Source organism: Kogia breviceps, chromosome 7 (genome assembly GCF_026419965.1).
Source record: "Kogia breviceps isolate mKogBre1 chromosome 7, mKogBre1 haplotype 1, whole genome shotgun sequence".
Lineage (NCBI taxonomy): Eukaryota > Metazoa > Chordata > Mammalia > Artiodactyla > Physeteridae > Kogia > Kogia breviceps.
Genome location: NC_081316.1, coordinates 38702200 through 38722334, shown reverse-complemented (window position 1 = coordinate 38722334; position 20135 = coordinate 38702200). Strand labels below are relative to the sequence as shown.

Here is a 20135-nt window from a genome sequence, read left to right as displayed (position 1 = left end):
GGGCAAACAGCAGCACACTAGGGCAGAAGCATACTGGCAGGCCAGCTGGGTTTCTAGTCAGCTGGGTTTGCAGAAAGAGTCCCTCACAATTTTCTGGAACTGTCAGGATTTCTAGACAGTGGGTTTCCAGACAGTGGGTTTTCAGGCAAATAGCAGAGTTTCCCAGATAGCTGAGAATGTACCACTATAAGCATGCTTAATTTTTTTTTCTTTCACAAGTTGAAGGAAATCTTCCTGAATGTATCATACATAGTTGAAGCATCCTCAGAGCAGATTCTGAGCACACTTTCACCCTTTTCTGATGGCCTGGGCTCATTTTGAATGTCACTTACCTTGTTGGGACATCAGGGGTGCCTGAGGGACCACTCAAGGGGTGAAGTCCCGGCTTCCTACACCAAAAGGCCCCAGACTGTGGTCCTTCCTGAAATCTTTCTTGCATTTCTTCTTCACTGGCCCTTCCTTCCCTTGCTGTCCACTGCCACTTCATGTTGTTGTCAGGGGGACCTTCCTGCACTGACCCTCTCCCCTTTTTTATTTCCTGCTTCAGACCTAGAAACTGGGTAACCAAGCTTTCTGGGGCTGAGTGTAGAAGTGAAGGCCCAGGGGTTTCTCCTGTGAAAGAAGCATTGGTAGATGGATCTTTTGGTACCAGCTTTGGCTGGTTAGACACTTCATTTGTCTTCCTCCTAATTTTCAGCTGGGTGAAGGTTGCCAAATTCCAGATTGGCTAGGTGAGCCTGTGCTGGCAAAATGGGGAAGGTGTCAAGACTGCTGTAGCCCTGCATCTTTTCTTTCATTCCCTGTTTGTCTTCTCTCTTGGCTTTTTCTTTTTCTCTTCCTACTCCTTTCTTGCTCCCCACCAAAAATATAAGCAAATTAGATGTCTGTTTATACCACCTCTCCTGTCTAGGAGAAAGGAACTGGCAAATTCAGTCACTCTAAGATTTATCCCTGCCAGGGAAATTGCAATTTTATTTTATTTTATTTTATTTTATTTTATTTATTTATTTTTTTTTTTGCGGTATGCGGGCCTCTCACTGTTGTGGCCTCTCCCGTTGCGGAGCACAGGCTCCGGACGCACAGGCCTAGCGGCCATGGCTCACGGGCTTAGTTGCTCCGCGGCATGTGGGATCTTCCCGGACCAGGGCACGAACCCGTGTCTCCTGCATCGGCAGGCGGATTCTCAACCACTGCGCCACCAGGGAAGCCCTGCAATTTTATTTTTTATTTTTTTTTCGCTTTACTAACTACACTTTGTTTATTGAAGCACTGTCAATAAAAGATACATCAATAATTTTGGTATAAAAAGCCACCACTTGGTGGCGCAGTGGTTGGGAGTCCGCCTGCCGATGCGGGGGACACGGGTTCGTGCCCCGGTCCGGGAAGATCCCACATGCCGCGGAGGGCTGGGCCAGTGAGCCATGGCCGCTGAGCCTGCGCGTCCGGAGCCTGTGCTCCACAACGGGAGAGGCCACAGTATTGAGAGGCCCGCGTACCGAAAAAAAAAAAAAAAAAAAAAAGCCACCACTATTAGTGCTCAAAATCCCATGATTGCCCTCACTGTGATTCCAGATAGCAAGGGAAATTGCAATTTTATTTTATTTTAAAAATATTTATTTATTTATTTATTTTGGCTGCACTGGATCTTAGTTGTGGCGCGCAGGATCTTCGTTGTGGCATGTTTTAGTTACAGTATGTAAGATCTTTAGTTGCAGCACATGGGCTCTTAGTTGTGGCATGCGAACTCTTAGTTGCAGCATGCATGTGGGATCTAGTTCCCTGACCAGGGATCGAACCTGGGCCCCCTGCATTGGGAGCATGGAGTCTTACCCACTGGACCACCAGGGAAGTCCCAGAAAATTGCAATTTTAAAAAGCAACTTTAAAACTCTGAAAACAAAAGAACCCCTTTCTGATTGTGGACTTCCAGGCACCCAAGAAGTCAGGGGCAGGGAAAATAAGGACCTCACACCCTGTGGTACCAGTGACTGTGGGGTGAGGCAGATCCTGTGTACATGGTGGGTCCTTCAGGTAGGGGATGGTGAGTCCTTTGGTGAAGGGACTGGGCTAGTGGAGGTGGTGTGGATGCCCTGAAGCTCTGGGCTGTGCCCTGCAGGGTCCAGCTGCCACATGTGATGGGGAGCATGCGCCTGCAGCGGCTTGCTGGCTATGTCCTCGTGCGGCATCAGTCGGCCTTCACGCTGGCCTGGGATGGCACCTCGGCTGTCTACATTAAAATGAGCCCAGAGTTCCTGGGCTGGACCCATGGGCTGTGTGGGAACAACAACGCCGACCCCCAGGACGACCTGGTGACCAGCTATGGTGAGGTGCAGGGCAGGTGGCCTCCAAGGGATTTTGGTGGGGATGGGGGATAGGTCAGGCTGGAAGGGGTGGAAAGGGACTTGAGACAGAACCCTGGGGTCATGGCACTAAAGACCCAGTGGGAGGTCAGGGTCCCCTTCCAAGTGTGTGGCCTCAGGCATCTTTTAACCTCTCTGGACCTCAGTTTCCTCATCTGTAAAACAGCCATGATGAGAATGTCTACTAAGGTTGTGTGACGCTCTACTGGGCACTTTGCTAGGTGGCACTGACCCTGCAAGGTGAGTGGGGGATGGAGGGGGCTGGGGTGGCAGCAGGGCACAGAGGGCTAGAGGGAACCCGGAAGAGAAAGGCTCCAGCAGGAGTGGCAAGAAGTTAAAGTGAAGGGTTCAGGCCACATCATGGTGACTCTGGCCAGAAGGGAAGTGACACTTTTGAGCAGCCACAACACACTGAACACTTTACCCACATGGTCTCCTATAATCCTTGCAATAAGTTCACAAGGGGACTCTTTGCCCTGTTTCACATGTGGGTGAACTAGGGCTCAGAGCAGTATGGGAGCTTGTTCAGGCTCACACATTCATTCTCTTTCGATTGCATGGTGTTGCTTTCCAGAGTTTAGAGCAGCAGGGATCTACTCCAGGGAACTCACAGGATCTTTAGCATCCTGGACTATTCTTACCACACGTATGTTTCAGGAGAACGGCTCCGTAGGGAAGTGCAGGTTGGGATGGGAGCTCGAGGCCGGGTTCTACAACTCCTTGCCTTCCTCTTGGCATCCCTTCGGCTCCATCTGCCTCCCCTCGGGCTCCCCACCTGTGGTCAGGCTAGTTCTCCCCTACAGGGAAGCTGACGGAAGATGTGGCTGAATTTGTGCACAGCTGGCAGGAGCAGGCCCCCAACCAGCCTCCAGGGCCCACGACCTCCTCCCTGCCTCGCCCTCCGTGCCTGCAGCAGAGCCTGGGAACCATGCAGGTCTGGATCCTGAGGAGAGCCCCCCACTCCAGCCTCTACCCCCACCCTAGTGTCTGGCTTAGGTTGGTTTCCTTCTACTTCTTGGGAAGTCATTGGCTGCAGGGGTCCAGGGTTGTTGGCGCCCATGCCCCTTGTGTCTGCTCTCTACCCGGCCCTTTCTCTCCCTCGGGCTCAAGTTGGGGTGCTGTATGGGACTGGCAAAGTCAGAGGGCTTTACCTGGCCCTGCCAGCCCCCAGCTCTGGCTTCTGGCCCTTGCCCCAGGGTGTGTATGACCGCTGTGAGGCACTGCTGCGGCCCCCCTTTGATGCCTGCCATGCCTATGTCAGCCCTCTGCCTTTCACAGCCAGCTGTACCAGCGATCTCTGCCAGTGAGTGGGGAGCCGGGGGGGCGGGCGCGGGAGGTATTGGGTTGAAGGGAGACCTCTCCCAGTCTGGGGTGGGAATTCATCACATGGGCCACTGAGCTTGATGACCCCAGGCCCTAACAGATATGTTTCCCAAAGCTCTGAAATTCTTATCTGCATAGGTGGGACAGATCTTCCCCATTCAGCTGAGGCCCAGAAATGGGGCCTGACCTGCTCAGGGTCACATAAGTCAGGGGCAATGTTGAGACTAGAGCCCAGGTTTCCTGCCTCCAGCCTAGGGGTCTGTATACCTAGCTGCCTTCCCTGGCTCCCTTTCCCACCTGTGTGGCGAGGAAGGGTGCCCTGAGCCCTGGCAGTCTCTCTCGGGTGCTGGCGGGCTGGCTACAGGGTGGATCTCACTCCACTGTGACCCTCGGTTTCCTGCACAGATCAGCGGGTGATGAAGCCACCTGGTGCCGGGCGCTGGCAGAGTATGCCCGGGCATGTGCCCAGGCAGGTCAGCCCCTGCAGGGGTGGAGGAACCAGCTCCGGCCATGCAGTAGGTGCAGCCTGGTGGTGGGCAGGGAGGGATTCCAACAAGTTCTGTCCTGGGGCTGTGGGTGGCATTCCCAGGCCTCAGCTCAATGTCCTGTCCTGAGAACCACAGGTATCAGAGCGTTAAGCCCTAAGGTTGCATCTGCATGTGATAGATGGGAAAACTGAGGCTCAGAGAGGGAGGGACTGGCCTGGGGCCACCGAGTGAGATGAGGGTGGCTCTCAGCGTCTCCCAGGCTCTCACAAATTTCCTGGTCACCTGGTGCTTCCACTGGGACTAGGGGAATCAGGAAAATCAAAGCCCTCCCACCCCCTACCCCAGGGCTTGGGGTGGGGCCTGGGTGGGTCCTGTCAGAGCTGGGGCCAGAAGGGAGCTGTCAGGCCATACTGCTCCCTTCTTTCCAAGCGGTGCACTGCAAGGAGAAGGCCTTTGTCTACAACGAGTGCATCGCCTGCTGCCCTGCCTCCTGCCAGCCCCGGGCATCCTGCTTGGACAGCGAGATAACCTGTGTGGATGGCTGCTACTGCCCCGACGGTATGCGAGGGGTGGTGTGGGTGCCTGGCAGCCTCTTCCTGGCCTGACATGGATGGGCATGGAGCAAGGGCTCAGAGGATGCTTGTTTGCAGATTGAATGAAGGAACAAACAATAAGTGAATAAATGAACAAATGGATGGCTTAAGGGAGGTGAGGGTAGGGGCGGAACTGTGGCTCTTGAAAGGTTCATCAGGGTATTTAATTTCACTGGGACTGAGCTTTTTAAGGTGTGTAGATGAGGATAAGTCATTCAGTCATTCATTTATTCACATATGCATTTGTTTAAACATTCATCCACATACTGTTTTCATGGTGTATACATTTGCAGCACATCTATAGTGTGCAGCTCACGTGGCTAGGCTGAGGGTTAGGATAAAAAATATAAAGATACAGTCATTGACTTTAGGGATCAAAATCAGGTTGTTGTGATAAGACACTTACACACATGCCTCTGGTCTGAGGCATGATCTGGTGAGGACCAGCTCAGTGGTTCAGACAAGAAGAGATATAAGGATTCATTTCAAGAAGAGAGACTGTCAAGGAAGGCTTCCTGGAGGAGGTGGCACCTAAGCTGGTTCTAGATGCAGTGACAGGCTTTCGAGAGGTGGGGAGGAGAAGCTAGTCAGTATGCATTTTGTTTGGGGTGGGTTGTTCTCTGAGAAAGGTCTGGAAGTGGGATTATTTGCTCAGAGGGGATTAAGCATTTATACAGGAGAAAGTTTGAAAGTGAGCTGGATGGTGAAAGAGTGTGGATGAGGTGCTGTTTTTCACAGGTCCTGGAGAGCCATGAAAGGGTTGTGAACAAGAATGGAGGTAAGTTAAGTGGGCCTTTGCTGTCGCCCTAGGGCTGATCTTCGAGGATGGGGGCTGCGTGGCACCAGCTGAGTGTCCCTGTGAGTTCCACGGGACCCTGTACCCGACTGGTTCTGTGGTGAAAGAAGACTGCAACACCTGGTCCGTGTCCACTGCTGGGGAGAGGGGAAGGGGGAGGCGGTGACTTCTGGGGCTTTCCCTCAGGGCTGCCCCTCCAGGATCTGGGAGCCTGACCACATGGGAGCACTCACTCAGCATCTCTGAGTCAGGAGATCTCATTATATCCACTCTATGGGTGGAATCTCCACCACCCATTTTAGAGCTGGGAAGACTGAGGGCGGGGAGGAACTCTGCAGACCTTGCAACCCTCCAACGTCTATCCTAGTCCTGGAGGGTTGAGCCCCTGCCTCCCTGGTCTCTGTGTTTCAGCACATGCACTGCGGGCAAGTGGCTGTGCAGCACATCTGTCTGCCCAGGTATGTCTGGCCCCATCTTGGACCTTACCCACTACCAGTCCCACAGCTTTTAGGGCAGGGAAGCTCTGGGGGCCAGGCCTGCTGCTGGCGTGGGGCGGTCACTCAGTTCCATTGGCTCAGCACGCCCCTCTTCATTTCCTCAGAGCTGCTTTGCCTGATTAAGGGGTTTTGTTCCACCCCTGTTAGGGAGGGTTTTTCATGGGCTCCTTCCTGAGCGTGGGGGGCCTGGACCGAGACTGGTCTCCATGCTCGGGGCCTGGTCTCCTTGTCAGAGGGAGATGCTCGGGGCAGGGCTGCATCTCCCTTCAGACAGGCCTGGTGGGGGGCAGGGCTGCATCTCCCTAGTGAGCTGGGCTCTCAAAGGGAGGGCCAGGGCTCCAGACACTGCCCTGATACCTGAGGACAGGGTGCCGTCTTCTCTTCATGCTCAGAGCTGCAGGGCAAGGCACTCCCTGTGGGGCAGCTCCCCTAGGTTAGCTGCCTTTCTCTGCCCCTCAGCCGAGTGTTCAGTGACTGGCGACATCCACTTCACGACCTTTGATGGCCGCCGCTACACGTTCCCTGCCACGTGTCAGTACATCCTCGCCAAGAGCCGCTCCTCGGGCACCTTCACAGTGACACTGCAGAATGCCCCATGTGGCCTGGTAAGGGCTGGGACCCCAGACTTGATTCAGCCAGCCACCCCTGGCTGCCGCCCCCTAGAGAGGCCGGGGATTTAGGGCAGGGCCTCAGGTCCTTCCACAGCCCACTCATCCTGCTGTCCATTCTTTCTGGGCAGAGCCAGGGGGCAGCAGACTGGGTTCTGGCTCCAGAACATCTGCTAGCTGAGAGTCACTTCCCTGTCCTCGGCCTCATTGTTTTTTATTTTTTAAATTTTATTGGAATATAGTTGATTTACAATGTTTGTGTCATTTTCAGGTGTATAGCATAGTGATTCAGGCATACATATACATATATTCATTCTTTTTCAGATTCTTTTTCCATATAGGTTATTACAGAATGTTGATTAGAGTTCCCTGTGCTGTACAGTAGGTACTTGTTGCTTATGTTTTGTATATAATAGTGTGTGTATGTTAATCCCAAGCTCCTAATTTATCCCTCCCTGCCCCCGCCACATTTCCCCTTTGGTAACCATACGTTTTCAAAATCTGTGAGTCTGTTGCTGTTTTGTAAATAAGTTCATTTATATCATTTAAAAAAATTAGATTCTACATATGAGTGATATCATATGATATTTGTTTTTCTCTGTCTGACTTACTTCACCTAGTATGATAATCTCTAGGTCCATCCAATGTTGCTGCAGATGGCATTATTTCATTCTTTTTTATGGCTGAGTAATATTCCATTGTATATATGTACCACACCTTTATCCATTCCTCTGTTGATGGACATTTAGGTTGCTTCCACGTCTTGGCTGTTGTGAAGAGTGCTGCAGTGAACATTGGGGTGCATGTATCTTTTCGAATTATGGTTTTCTCCAGGGATATGCCTAGGAGTAGGATTCCTGGATCATATGGTAGTTCTATTTTTAGTTTTTTTAAGGAACCTCCATACTGTTCTCCATAGTGGTTGTACCAATTTACATTCCCACCAACAGTGTAGGAGGGTTCCCTTTTCTCCACACCCACTCCAGCATTTACTGTTTGTAGACTTTTTTACGATGGCCATTTTGACTGGTGTGAAGTGATACCTCATTGTAGTTTTGATTTGCATTTGTCTGCTAATTAGTGATATCGAGCACCTTTTCATGTGTTTTTTTGTCCATCTGTGTGTCTTCTTTGGAGAAATGTCTATTTAGATCTTCTGCCCTTTTTTTTTTTTTTTTTTTTTTGCTGTACGCAGGCCTCTCACTGCCGTGGCCTTTCCCGTCGCGGAGCACAGGCTCCGGACACGCAGGCTCAGCGGCCATGGCTTATGGGCCCAGCTGCTCCACAGCATGTGGGGTCCTCCTGGACCGGGGCACAGACCCGTATCCCCTGTGTTGGCAGGCAGACTCTCAACCACTGCGCCACCAGGGAAGCCCCTGCCCATTTTTTGATTGGGTTTTTTTTGTTGATGGAGAGCTGCATGAGCTATTTATATATTTTGGAGATTAATCCCTTGTCAGTTGCTTCATTTGCAAATATTTTCTCCCATTCTGTGGGTTGTCTTTTCATTTTGTTTATGGTTTCCTTTGCTGTGCAAAAGCTTTTAAGTTTAATTAGGTCCCATTTGTTTATTTTTGTTTTTATTTTCATTACTCCAGAAGGTGGATCAAAAAAATATATTGCTGCAATTTATGTCAAAGAGTGTTCTGCCTATGTTTTCCTCTAAGAGTTTTATAGTGTCCAGCCTTACATTTAGGTCTTTGATCCATTTTGAGTTTATTTTTGTATACGGTGTTAGAGAATGTTCTAACTTCATTCTTTTATATGTAGCTATCCAGTTTTCCCAGCACCACTTATTGAAAAGACTGTCTTTTCTCCATTGTATATTCTTGCTTCCTTTGTCATAGATTGACTATAGGTGCATAGGTTTATTTCTGGGCTTTCTATCCTGTTCCATTGATCTATATTTCTGTTTTTGCACCAGTACCATACCGTTTTGATTACTGGAGCTTTGTAATATAGATAGTCTGAAGTCAGGGAGCCTGATTCCTCCAGCTCTGTTTTTCTTTTTTTTTTCTTTTTTTTTTTTTTTTTTTTTTGCGGTAAGCGGGCCTCTCACTGTTGTGGCCTCTCCCGTTGCGGAGCACAGGCTCCGGACGCGCAGGCTCAGCAGCCACGGCTCACGGGCCCAGCCACTCCGCGGCATGTGGGATCTTCCCGGACCAGGGCACGAACCTGTGTCCCCTGCATCGGCAGGCGGATTCTCAACCACTGCGCCACCAGGGAAGCCCTGTTTTTCTTTTTATAAATTAATTAATTATTTTTGGCTGTATTGGGTCTTCATTGCTGCACACGGGCTTTCTCTAGTTGTGGCAAGTGGGGGCTACTCTTTGTTGTGGTGCGCAGGCTTCTCATTGTGGTGGCTTCTCTTGTTGTGAAGCATGGGCTCTGGGCATGCGGGCTTCAGTAGTTGTGGCACACAGGCTCAGCAGTTGTGGCTCATGGGCTTAGTTGCTCCGCAGCATGTGGGAGCTTCCTGGAGTAGGGCTCGAAACCGTGTCCCCTGCATTGGCAGGAGGATTCTTAAACACTGCACCACCAGGGAAATCCCTAGCTCTGTTTTTCTTTCTCAGGATTGCTTTGGCTATTTGGGTTCTTTTGCATTTCCATACAAATTTAAAATTTTTTGTTCTAGTTCTGTGAAAAATGCCATTGGTAATTTGATAGGGATTGCATTGAATCTGTAGATTGCCTTGGGTAGTATAGTCATTTTGACAGTATTGATTCTTCCAATCCATGAACATGGTATATCTTTCCATCTGTTTCCATCATCTTTGATTTCTTTCATCAGCATCTTGTAGCTTTTAGAATATAGGTCTTTTGTCTCCTTAGGTAGGTTTATTCCTAGGTATTTTATTCTTTTTGATGCGATGGTAAAAAAAAAAATCTCTAAAATTCATCTAATTCAATTTAATCTTTGCTTCCTTGGTACCTTCAACGTCTCTGTATTCGTTTATTCATTCGTTCATTCAGCATATACTGAACATCTATGTCTTCCAGAAGCTGTGTTGAGTCTTTGGGACTGGGATGAATTAGACCTGGCTCTGCCCTCCTGGACCTTACAGTTTGGTGGGTGAAGCAGACAAGTGACCCCCCAAACCTACTATGTTACAGGAGCTGTGACAACATGGACAGTACAGAGTAGATCTCCATGGAGGAACTTTTCCCTGTTATTGTTTCACCCAGATGTCAGGTGGGAGGAGGAGGTGGATCAGGAAAGGCTTCTTAGAGGAGGTGAGCCCTGAGTTGTGTCAACCACTTGTGAACATAACTGAGCAAAAGGCCAACCTGCAGGTCTGGGGTAGATGCGAGCTTGTTTGTGTCTCAATAGTGACTGCACTGTCCCTGAGCTGACCATGCTAGCCAACCTCACCAATCCTGGTCTGGGTGGCACTGAAGCCCCTCCTGGCATAGAGGAGCAGGGGCTCACACCCCTAGCCAGGGGAGCTACCCCCTAGTCCCTCCTCCCTGCTGGTTTCTGCAGCCCCAGCACTGAGGGCCCTGAGTGTGAGCAGACATCAGCTGGACATGCCCCTCGCTGGCCCTGGGGACCCATGCTGGGCTGTGGACTGGGTGGAGGGCTGGGCTTTCTCTCTCTTTAGGCCTCAGTGACCCCCACCCCTTTCTCTGCCAGAGAATGGCCTGGCCCTGACCTTGGCTGCTATCTGAGTCAAGAGAATACTTGTCCTCAAAAGTTGGGTCACTCTCATCACATCCTAAGTGTGGCAAAAGGCAAGGCAGACAGACACAGCCCAGGTGGGCTCCTTCCCACATATGGAGGTCTGGCGTCTTAGAATACCTGAGGGCTGTGGGACCTCGGGGGGTCCCTTACTCAGCCCTCTCTCTAACGTGTCCCTGACTGGCTGGCCAACCTCAGCCTGAGGTAACCTGCTTCAGTGCTGGATGTCGCCTCTTGATAGAACGTTCTTTTTACCATGAACCGGGTCTCCTCCTTGTGACTTCATCCATGCTGATGAACTGATGGAGGGCCAGCTTTGGGCCAGTCCTGTGCTGGGCATGGTGAGGGTTACACAGATGAATCTGACCTGGTCTTACCTGCCAGGAGCTCACAGCCTGATGTGGGAGGTCAGTCATGTCCTCAGGTTGGTTGCTTCAGTATGAGATACAGCACCATCAGTGCTGTAAGAGGGGAGCTCTGTGAAGGAAGAAATACCCCTATGGGGTAGAAGAAAGGAAGAGGGAAAGCCTCATGGCAGAGGTGGCATTTGAGCTTAGTGACCTAAAAAGTGGGCCTGGGAAGAGAAACAAATAAAATATGTATATTTGAGGATGGGGAGGAAGGGCAATCCAGGAGGATTAGAGCACATGAGAAAGGCAGTGAGGATGGAATGTTCTAGAATGCATTAACACAGAAGCAGAAGGACTTGGCAACTGGCTGACTGTGGCTGGTAAAGTTAGGGGGGATGTGGGAGAGAAGCAGGAAAAGTCAAAGAGGAAGCTGTGACTTTAGTCTGGGTGAACAGAATGGCGTGGGGTGAGAACAGTAACAGAGAGGATGATGAAAAATACTTGCACAGTGCTAGGAACTTCAATCACTTTTGCATACAGCATCTAGTTTAAGGCTCAAAATACCCCCACGTGGTAGTTATTATTATTCTCCCTATTTTAAATATGATGAGACAAGCTTACAGAGGCTTGGGGCATTTCTGACAACCCACAGCCAGCAGGAGGAAGAGCTGAGCCCGATCCAAGGTTGGATGTTGTCCAGAAAGCCTGTCACAACCTATTATTAACATCTTACATTAATTACAGATAATGAGCCAGTATGGATACGTCAGTAACTAAAGCCATACCTTATTCAGATTTCCTTAGTTTTTTACCTAATGTCATTTTTCTTTTCTAGGATACTACATTACATTTAGTCATCACATCTCCTTAGGCTCTTGGCTGTTAATAGTTTCTCAGACTTCATTTTTGATGACCTTGAAAGTTTTGAGGAATACTGGTCACTTACTTTGTAGAATGCCCCTCTTTTGGAATTTGTATGATGTTTTTCTCATGGTTAGAGTGGGGTTGTGGGTTTTGGGGAGGAAGATCGGAGGTAAGGTGTCATTTTCATCACATGTTACCAAGGGTACACACTATCAACTTGGTTTATTATTGTTGATATTGACCTTGATCATCTAGCTGAGGTAGTGTTTGCCACCGAGAGGTTATTCTTTTTTCCCCCTTTCCATACTGTTCTTCTCTTTGGAAGAAAAGTCATTATGATCAGCCCACACTTGAAGAATGGGGAGTTATGCTCCCCTCCTTGAAGGCACAGAATTTACACAAGTTTTTCTGCAGATTCGTTTTTTTTTCCCCTGATATATTTATTCAGTCATTTATATGAGCATGCGCTCATGGATATTTATTTTATAATTTGGTTTATAATCCAATACTTTTTTGTTACCCAGATTGTTCAGCTTTGGCCATTGGGCAGTCTTTCATGTAGCTCCTGTGTCCCTTTGACACACCTCCATCACTCTGTGTGTGTGTACGTACTTCTTTAACCTTTCAGCCCTACAACATGTACCAGGCTCATCTAGTATATTTCCTGTCCCAGTCCTAGAATCAGCCATTTCTGCAAAAATATTACCAGGCTTTCTTGGTTCCTTTTATTAGAGAAGGGTGTCAGAAACCAAGACCTGGGCATTGCTACTGGGATATCATTTCTTTTAGGCCATTTCAGCTGACAGAGAAAGGAAATATATGAATAACCCATGTATATCCTTGTCTAACCAACATATATACACATATCAATAAATATTTCTATAAGTAACCATTTGTTATGTGCTGATCAGGAGTTCATACTCATGTTCCAACTCTAAGGTACTGCCATATGGATCATTCTAGCCTACTCCCCTTGCTTATCTCTAAATACCCACTCCAACAGTAAGAAACCTGGCTTCCATTATTCACCTATTCATTTACCTAACTGTTCAATTCCAGTATACATGTAGAAGAGTATCAGAATTATTATCCTGTAACTCCATGGGAAATAACTTTATCAAGTAGAGTACAGTGCTTAGGCACAATTCCTTTTGCTCTTAGTCTTACAAACTCCATTTATTTCCAGAGTAACTTAGGTCAACAGCTTTCCTCAAAACCCCTTTGGTGAGGTTGTTTCATATATTTGTAATATATTAGATTCTTCTGTCACAGCCTGCATTCCATTCTGGGATCCCCTGACCTCCTACAGGATTTTTTAAAATTGCATACATTAGCATTCACTCTTTATGCTGTAAAGTTCTGTGGCTTTGACAAATGCAACCCCGAAGTATTTCATGCACTTTTCTTATACATATCCAATAGGGAGGACCAACCACATGTTGTATCTCTATTTTGCAGAGGAGAGAACAGAGGTTTGTAGAAGTTAAGTGTGTTCTTTTAGGGTCTTATGGCTTTCAGTGACATCAGGATTTGAACCTAAGACTGATTAAAGGTGCAGGCTTTCTTCCTGCACCAGTGACATGTCCAGGGGGGGACCAGAGGATAAGTGGGTTTGACAAAGAAGGTGATGTTTTAGGCACGATGATTTTGAGCTGTTTCAGGGATTGTCCCCTTGGGCAGAAACTTAAAAGAAAGGTCATAACTGGTTGCACAATGTCTTTCTGAAAAGTTTCAAGCTCTGATCAGTTCATTTCAGTGCTCAGTTGTATTACTTTCCTGTTACACTTTCTCTGGCTGTCTTTGAACTTAGGATAAAGTCCAAAAATATTACAAAGTTCTGCCTAAGCTGGCCCCTGCCTACCTCTTGAACCTTAAACCACTTTGCCCAGTAGGCTGTGACCCCTCTGGTCTTCTTTACGTCCTTGAATACAGTAAAAGCCTTCCTGTCAGGGATTTTGTACAGGTTGTTCCTTCTGCCTAGATGTCTTCCCCATTGCCTTCTTCTGTTGCCCAGCCAGCTTCTATGCATCCTTCTGATCTCAGCTCGAATGGCGCTTGAGCTTTTTTCCCATGCCTCAGTTTTCTGATCTGCAAAATGGAGTTGTTAGTAGTACTTACTGAATAGGATTGCTATGATGATTAGGCGGGTAAATATGTTAAAAAATATCAGAATGGTACCTGAACATAACTCTAAAGTTAGCTGTTATTATAATATTGTAGTATAACTGTTATATTATTGTTATGATTATTTTTACATTACTATTATCATTCCCTAGGATGACCTTTCCTATCTCTGCAGGCTAAGTCTTGTTCCCTCCCTAAATGCTTTCCTAGCACCCTACACCTCTTCAGCACTGATCACAATAATAATTAACCAACTTTGTAATTACTTATTTAATGTCTGTATCCCACACGAATATGTATTCTTCTTGAGGGCAGGGACTATATCATTTTCATCATGAATGACTGTGTGACCATCTTCTGTGGAAGGGATGTATGAATGGGCCCAATGTGTACTACCCATTTCAGAGATGAGAACATGAGGCCTAGAGAATATTAGCTCATTTCCTGCCTGCTTATGAGTGGAGCTTGATACTCTGCAGGATGTGACACATAGAAAGAGCTACATAAACACCCATAAAAGGATGAAATTAAAGTCCTGGATTGCAGTCAAGTGGGGAGGCCAGTGTTTCTGGGGTTACACTCTGGGTCATCTGGGGTCCATCTCTGCTCTGTGTCATCGCCTGAGGGTTGACTATCATTTTTATTTGTATTTTCCCAGTTCTGCCACTAACCTTCTCCTGTCTGTGCCTCTGCCTTCCCATTCCCCAGATGAAAGCATTTGGTTAGAGGACTCCTAATGTCTTTGGGGCCTCTGTCACTGTGGGGAGGCTTCCCCTAGCCTCAGACTGTGCTGAAATCCCTGCCTTTGGAAGGCTCTGTTGGGACCAGCAGGCAAGACAGACTAACTCTGCCCCTTTGGCCTTCCTTTCTCTCTAGAACCAGGATGGAGTCTGTGTCCAGTCAGTGTCAGTGATTCTGCATCAGGACCCTCGGAGGCAGGTGACCCTGACCCAAGCAGGCGATGTCCTTCTGTTTGACCAGTACAAGGTCACCCCACCCTACACAGACGGTACGGCCCTGGTGGATGAGAGCTAGCTGAAAGGTGGCGGCCCAGGCTCTTCTGGCCAAAGGCACTGCCACATGGACAACAGCTCACATTCTAGTACTGGGTGAATCTGGCCAGGGGGACACCTTGGTCCCAGGAACATGGACTCTGGACTTATAAAATTGTCTTTGTCCCCATCCCAACATGACAGTGGGCTTCATGGCAGTATGATGGTTTCTCCTAACACTAGGATATTAATGGAGCTGTCTTCCATCCCTACTCTCACTATCTATTACTTAATTATTATCCTTTCTGATTTCACAAGGTATTTGTGATAGCTCATAGGAAGCACACCTAACAAAATGGCAAAACTATTAAGAAGTAAAATGGCACCAGAAAAAAATTAAAAAAGAAAAAATGATAAGGGCTCAAGATTGAGAAGAGGGGAGATGCAAGAGTGTAAAGAGCCCTGCCCCCCCCCCCAAAAAGGCAAGCCACAAAATGTGTAAAATTCACTACAACTGAATCTAAAACTTAAAATTGTTACAATTGAATCTGAAATCATATTGTGAGCTTCCTTGTAGTCACTGTGGAAAAAAAAAAGGGTCGTTACAGAATTCTCCTTTGCTAGAGAAGGAAACACACCACTTACTTAGGGAGGCAAAGCTTTAATTGGCACTCGATGCTAGAAGCAGTTTCTTAGCGGGAGCTGCCATGGTAGGTTATTCCTGGGTCCTGACTTCATCATTGAATAGGATTTTCTCAAGGCTCTCCAAACCAACCCCCAGGCAGAGCCTCACTGTGTGTGAAGACTGGGCTGGGTATGGGGGTCAGCGTGGGATATGCAGGTGGTGGCGGTGGATGGGGTGATACTGTCCAAACCTCCTACATTCCCGATCCGGTTCTGTGCCCAGATGCCTTTGAAATCCGGAGGCTCTCGTCCGTGTTCCTGCGCGTGAGGACCAACGTGGGTGTGCGGGTGCTCTACGACCGCGAAGGACCGCGGCTGTACCTGCAGGTGGACCAGCGATGGGTAGAGGACACTGTGGGCCTCTGCGGCACATTCAACGGCAACACGCAGGACGACTTCCTGTACGTGCCCGGACCCGGAACTGGAAGGAGAGGGGGAGGCAGGCCCTTTAAGAGTGTGTGTGGGCTGGCGCTGCCTAGGAACGTTTCTCCCGGGCTGCCATGGGCTCTCACTGTTCCCAACGTGCACCGTTGATTATTTAGTCCTCTACATTTAAATTTAAGTATGTTTCTTTAAGGCAGTGGTTCACAGTCTTTCTTGCGCCAATCCCGGGAGCTTGTTAAAATGCGCATTCCTGGGTCCCACTCCTCAGAATCTGATTTAGCGTACTGCCCGGAAATCTAATTTTTAATAAGCACCTCTGTGATTCTAGTCTGTGAGGTCTAGAGAGATACCTTGAGAAATACTGTTTTACAGTGAGGTCTTAAAATGGGTGGACCTCAGGCTGAGTTTGATTTGGCTCACGGTTTTGTCTGTTTTAACTGGTTGTGAACACTTTTAGATTAGTGTGAGCCCCCAGTAAACCAATGATGCCCAAACCCTTGCTTTCTATCCCACCAGGCCATTTTAACTCACGTACCTTTCCTGCCTGGTGCTTGTGGTTTGCATCCTGTGAGCCTCCCAGTATTCTATTTAGCCCTTCTAAATAGCCCTTCTAGGGCTATTTCCCATGGACTGACAGAGAGTTGAGAGAAAGTATCTAGGCATGGACACAGTTTAGGAATTTGAGAGAGGACGAGAGTCAGACCTTCCAGAAGGGAGAACAAAGGGTTGATCTTGATGGCTGAAGGTTCTGGCCAGTCCTTCAAGTTACATGTGTGGGGTGATGCAGAAGGAAATGTGAGAGGCTTTCTTCAGACAGAAATGAGAATTTGTTTGGAAAAGCAAGAACAGGAAAAACCTGAGAGCTTTTCCATGCATGTACATTTTAAAATGTAGCATCCTACTCTGCCTTGCCTGGTGGAGCTGATGTTAGGGCAGCTGGTTAGAATGGTGAGGGCAGACCTTGTTTAGTGTGTGGGCTGCTTGCCATGCTGCTAACTATGAACTCTGGGTGGCAATACTGCTCTGTGTAGCTTGAGTGTTCTCACTGCTCTGGAGCAATAACATGCCTGTGGTGGGCACCAGGCAGAACCTGCCCCTCATGGACACTATGATCTCTCTCCATTCTACCATCTACACCCAGTTCGGTGACCTTTGGAGACTGGTATTGTCTAGGAAACATGCTTCTCCCCTGGAAAGAGAGGGCGGGCAAAGGAGTTTGGGGGAACTGCCCTTGGGGAAGGGAAGAGGAAGTCTTCATGTGGTGAAGTTTGGTTGATGGTGTCCCTGTTTATCTCTTTCTGACATGAAGAACCGGAGTGAGTAGTGAGGGTGGGACAGTGTGTGGCCCCAAGCCCATTTGGAGCCTGTTGAATATGATGTGTGTGTGTATGCACGCACATTTGTAGTTGTATGTGTTTGAATGTGTCTGTGTAGATCCCCTTGGCTGTTTGCATGTCTGGCATGTATTTGTGTTCTGTGTGTGTGCGCGTGTGTGTGTACATGAGCAGGTGGATGCTTACCTGGGTGTATGCTGTACGTTCACTTGGGTGCATGTGGGCCACTGTGTGAATGTGGCTCTGCTGTGGCTGCAGGTCCCCAGTGGGTGTGCCTGAGAGCACCCCACAACTCTTTGGCAATTCTTGGAAAACACTGTCCGCCTGCTTCCCGCTGGTCTCTGGCTCCCCGCTGGACCCCTGTGATGTGCACCTGCAAGCCGGTGAGGTGATCGGGGAGGGGGAGGGAGGCTAGGTGTGACTGGTTTGAGAGAGATGAGGTGGGAACCTGGGCATGAGGATGTTGACCACATCGGGTAGGAGTGATCCGAAAGGAGAAGGTGCGGGGAGGGGACTGGGCTTCACTTCTGGTGAGGGGCAGGCAGAAGGGAACCTCACATCCTATCCCTGTCACCTACACACACCTTTGTACCAGCTCCCCCATCCCAGGGCAAAAGTCCGAGGCCTCAGTGGCCCCTCCAGGCCCTACGCTCTCCTCCCATTCCCCTTAGCTCACCTCCTCCTCCCCCCACCTCCCACCCTCCCCCTTCCTCCAGCTGCACTGACCTCCTTGCTGTCTTCCTACACAGCCTGGTCCTTCTCCTCTCCATGTCTTTGCACTTGCTGTTCCCTTCACCTGGAATGTTTTTCCCTCATAAACACATGCCCCACTCTCTCACCTCTTTCGAGTTTTTGGTCAGACATCTTTCCACCGAGGGCTTCGGACCACTGGGTTTAAAATCACAATTCCCCTCCCGCCACAACTTGCAATCCCTATTCTTCTTCCTAGCTTTCTCTCTCTCCTTAGATTCTTCCCCTTTAATTTATTATGTAAGTCGTCTAGTGATGGTCTCCTCCAACCAGAATGTCTGCTGTATGAGGGAAGGGACTTTTGTCTGTTTCGTTCACTCCCTTGACTCCTTCTGGCATATGGATTCATGCCTGGCGTGAGGAATGCATTGCACGAGTGCCTGTGCACGCACACACACATACACACGCACTCCCGTGTACAGAGTCCCCTGAGCTGTGGGGAAGGAGGGAGGGAGAGACTGGGGCCTGGGGCACCAGGCAAACCAGACCTCTGACCCTCGGCCCCTTTGTCTGTCTCCAGCCTCCTATGCCCTGCAGTCCTGCAGCGTGCTCACTGGGGAGCTGTTTGCACCCTGCTCCGCATACCTGAGCCCCGTGCCCTACTTTGAGCAGTGCCGCCAGGACACCTGCCGCTGTGGGCAGCCCTGCCTGTGTGCCACGCTGGCCCACTATGCCCGCCTGTGCCAGCGCCATGGGCTCCCCGTCGACTTCCGCGCCCACCTGCCAGCCTGTGGTGAGTGCCCCACACTTGTGTGCCCATGTGAGGACGGCTGGAGGAGCCAGAGCTCTAGATCTGAGTGTCCACCTGCCCCCCTGAACTCTCCCCTGGGACGTCCTCCAGCCTCCTCCAGCCTAACACCCCTTCCTCCCAAACTGCTTCTCCTCCTGTGCTCTCCATCTCTGCCGAGGGCCCCCATCCATGGATTACCCAGGCCTGACACCTGGGGCACGTGTCACCTCCACTCCACCTCCAAGTACTGTAAGTCTGGTCAACTGCAAATTCAGCCAGTTCTCACCACCGCCATTGCCCCCACCTTAGTCACAGCTACCTAACAGGTGTCCCTATAGCCTCTTCTCACTGCAGCCAGAGTGAACTTTCTAAAGATCACTGGCTGTGTGACCCTCAGGTTTGAGTGCACACGTGGCTCAATGGGCCTGGGCTGGCCCGTACCCACCCCCACGCCCACCCCAGGCCACACACCTCTCCATGTCTACAGCACTGTCCTGTGAGGCTACCAAGGAGTACAGCCCCTGTGTGGCTCCGTGTGGACAAACCTGCCAGGACCTAGCCGGCCCTGAGGCCTGTGGAGTTGATGGTGGCAGCGACCTCAGTGGGGACGAGTGTGTGGAGGGCTGTGCCTGCCCACCAGACACCTATCTGGACACCCAGGCTGACCTCTGTGTTCCCAGGTGAGCAGGCTGGCTTGAGCTCTGTGTCAGGTGGTGATGAGGCTGGGGGTCTCCAGAGCATATGAAACTGGGGTGCCTGACTGGGCCTCTCATGTCCCTACTTCATCTCACAATCTCAGGGCAGAGCTTGGAGGGTAAGCTGGGTCAGTGGTCGGGTGGGCTTCCTCCTCTAGACACCTCTCCCCCTTCCCTGGCCTCTCTTCTCAGCTCTGGCTCTTTGCTCCAGCCCAGCTTCCCCACAAGACAGAACAACCCCGCAGAGCCAACAGGGTCTCTGCCCTCATCTCTCCTCTCCTTCTACAAATCTTTACTGACCTAATATGTTCCAGACATTTCTAGGCCCTGGGAATTCAGCAACGAACAAAACAGAGTCCTGCCCTCACAGAGCTCACATTCTGGGCGGTGAGACAGATAATAAGCAAATAAACAGATCCTTAATGGGTCTGGTGGTAACAAGAGCTATAAAGCCCAATACAGCAGAGTGAGAACAGAGAGTCCTGGGGCAGGGAGGGGTTACTGTCATGTCATATGAAGCGAGCATGGGAGGACGGCCTTTCTGATGAGGTGACATTTGAGCAGAGATTTGAGTGAAGAATGCTCCAGGTGGAGGGGCACAAGGGGAAGGCCCTGAGACCTGCCTGTGGGCGTTCTCGGTGTGGCTAGAGGGCAGAGTTGTCGGGGAGGTGGGAGGTGGTGACCTCACCTCACAGGATCCTGGGGCTGACTAGCAAGGTCCTTGTTCCCCTCCAGCCTATTTCTCCATCTGTAAAATGGTATCACATTCAACTGAATAATGGGGGGGGCTGGAGAGAAGCCCCTTTAGGGGGCATATTTGATTCAGTCACTCAGAGGCCATTTTGAGCTACAGTCCTCCCTTGAGATCCAGATGTGTCCCCTGCC

At 49.6% G+C, this 20135-nt stretch overlaps 1 protein-coding gene and 1 non-coding gene across 2 annotated transcripts in view; one reads left to right on the top strand and one right to left on the bottom strand.

Moving 5' to 3' along the window:
• The window catches only part of OTOG (otogelin), an 85261-nt gene that overhangs the window by 8827 nt on the left and 56299 nt on the right, over nt 1-20135 (top strand). Inside the window, exons 8-20 of the mRNA XM_059069033.2 lie at nt 2116-2321; nt 3163-3293; nt 3556-3662; nt 4088-4197; nt 4600-4728; nt 5574-5682; nt 5971-6017; nt 6516-6661; nt 14558-14690; nt 15581-15758; nt 17334-17458; nt 18346-18558; nt 19043-19235. Of these exons, the coding sequence (XP_058925016.1) occupies nt 2116-2321; nt 3163-3293; nt 3556-3662; nt 4088-4197; nt 4600-4728; nt 5574-5682; nt 5971-6017; nt 6516-6661; nt 14558-14690; nt 15581-15758; nt 17334-17458; nt 18346-18558; nt 19043-19235 (1827 nt within the window). The remainder of the gene's footprint in view (nt 1-2115; nt 2322-3162; nt 3294-3555; nt 3663-4087; nt 4198-4599; nt 4729-5573; nt 5683-5970; nt 6018-6515; nt 6662-14557; nt 14691-15580; nt 15759-17333; nt 17459-18345; nt 18559-19042; nt 19236-20135) is intronic.
• Nucleotides 1776-1848, bottom strand: TRNAW-CCA (transfer RNA tryptophan (anticodon CCA)). Its single transcript has one exon. It is a non-coding gene; the product is annotated as a tRNA-Trp (tRNA).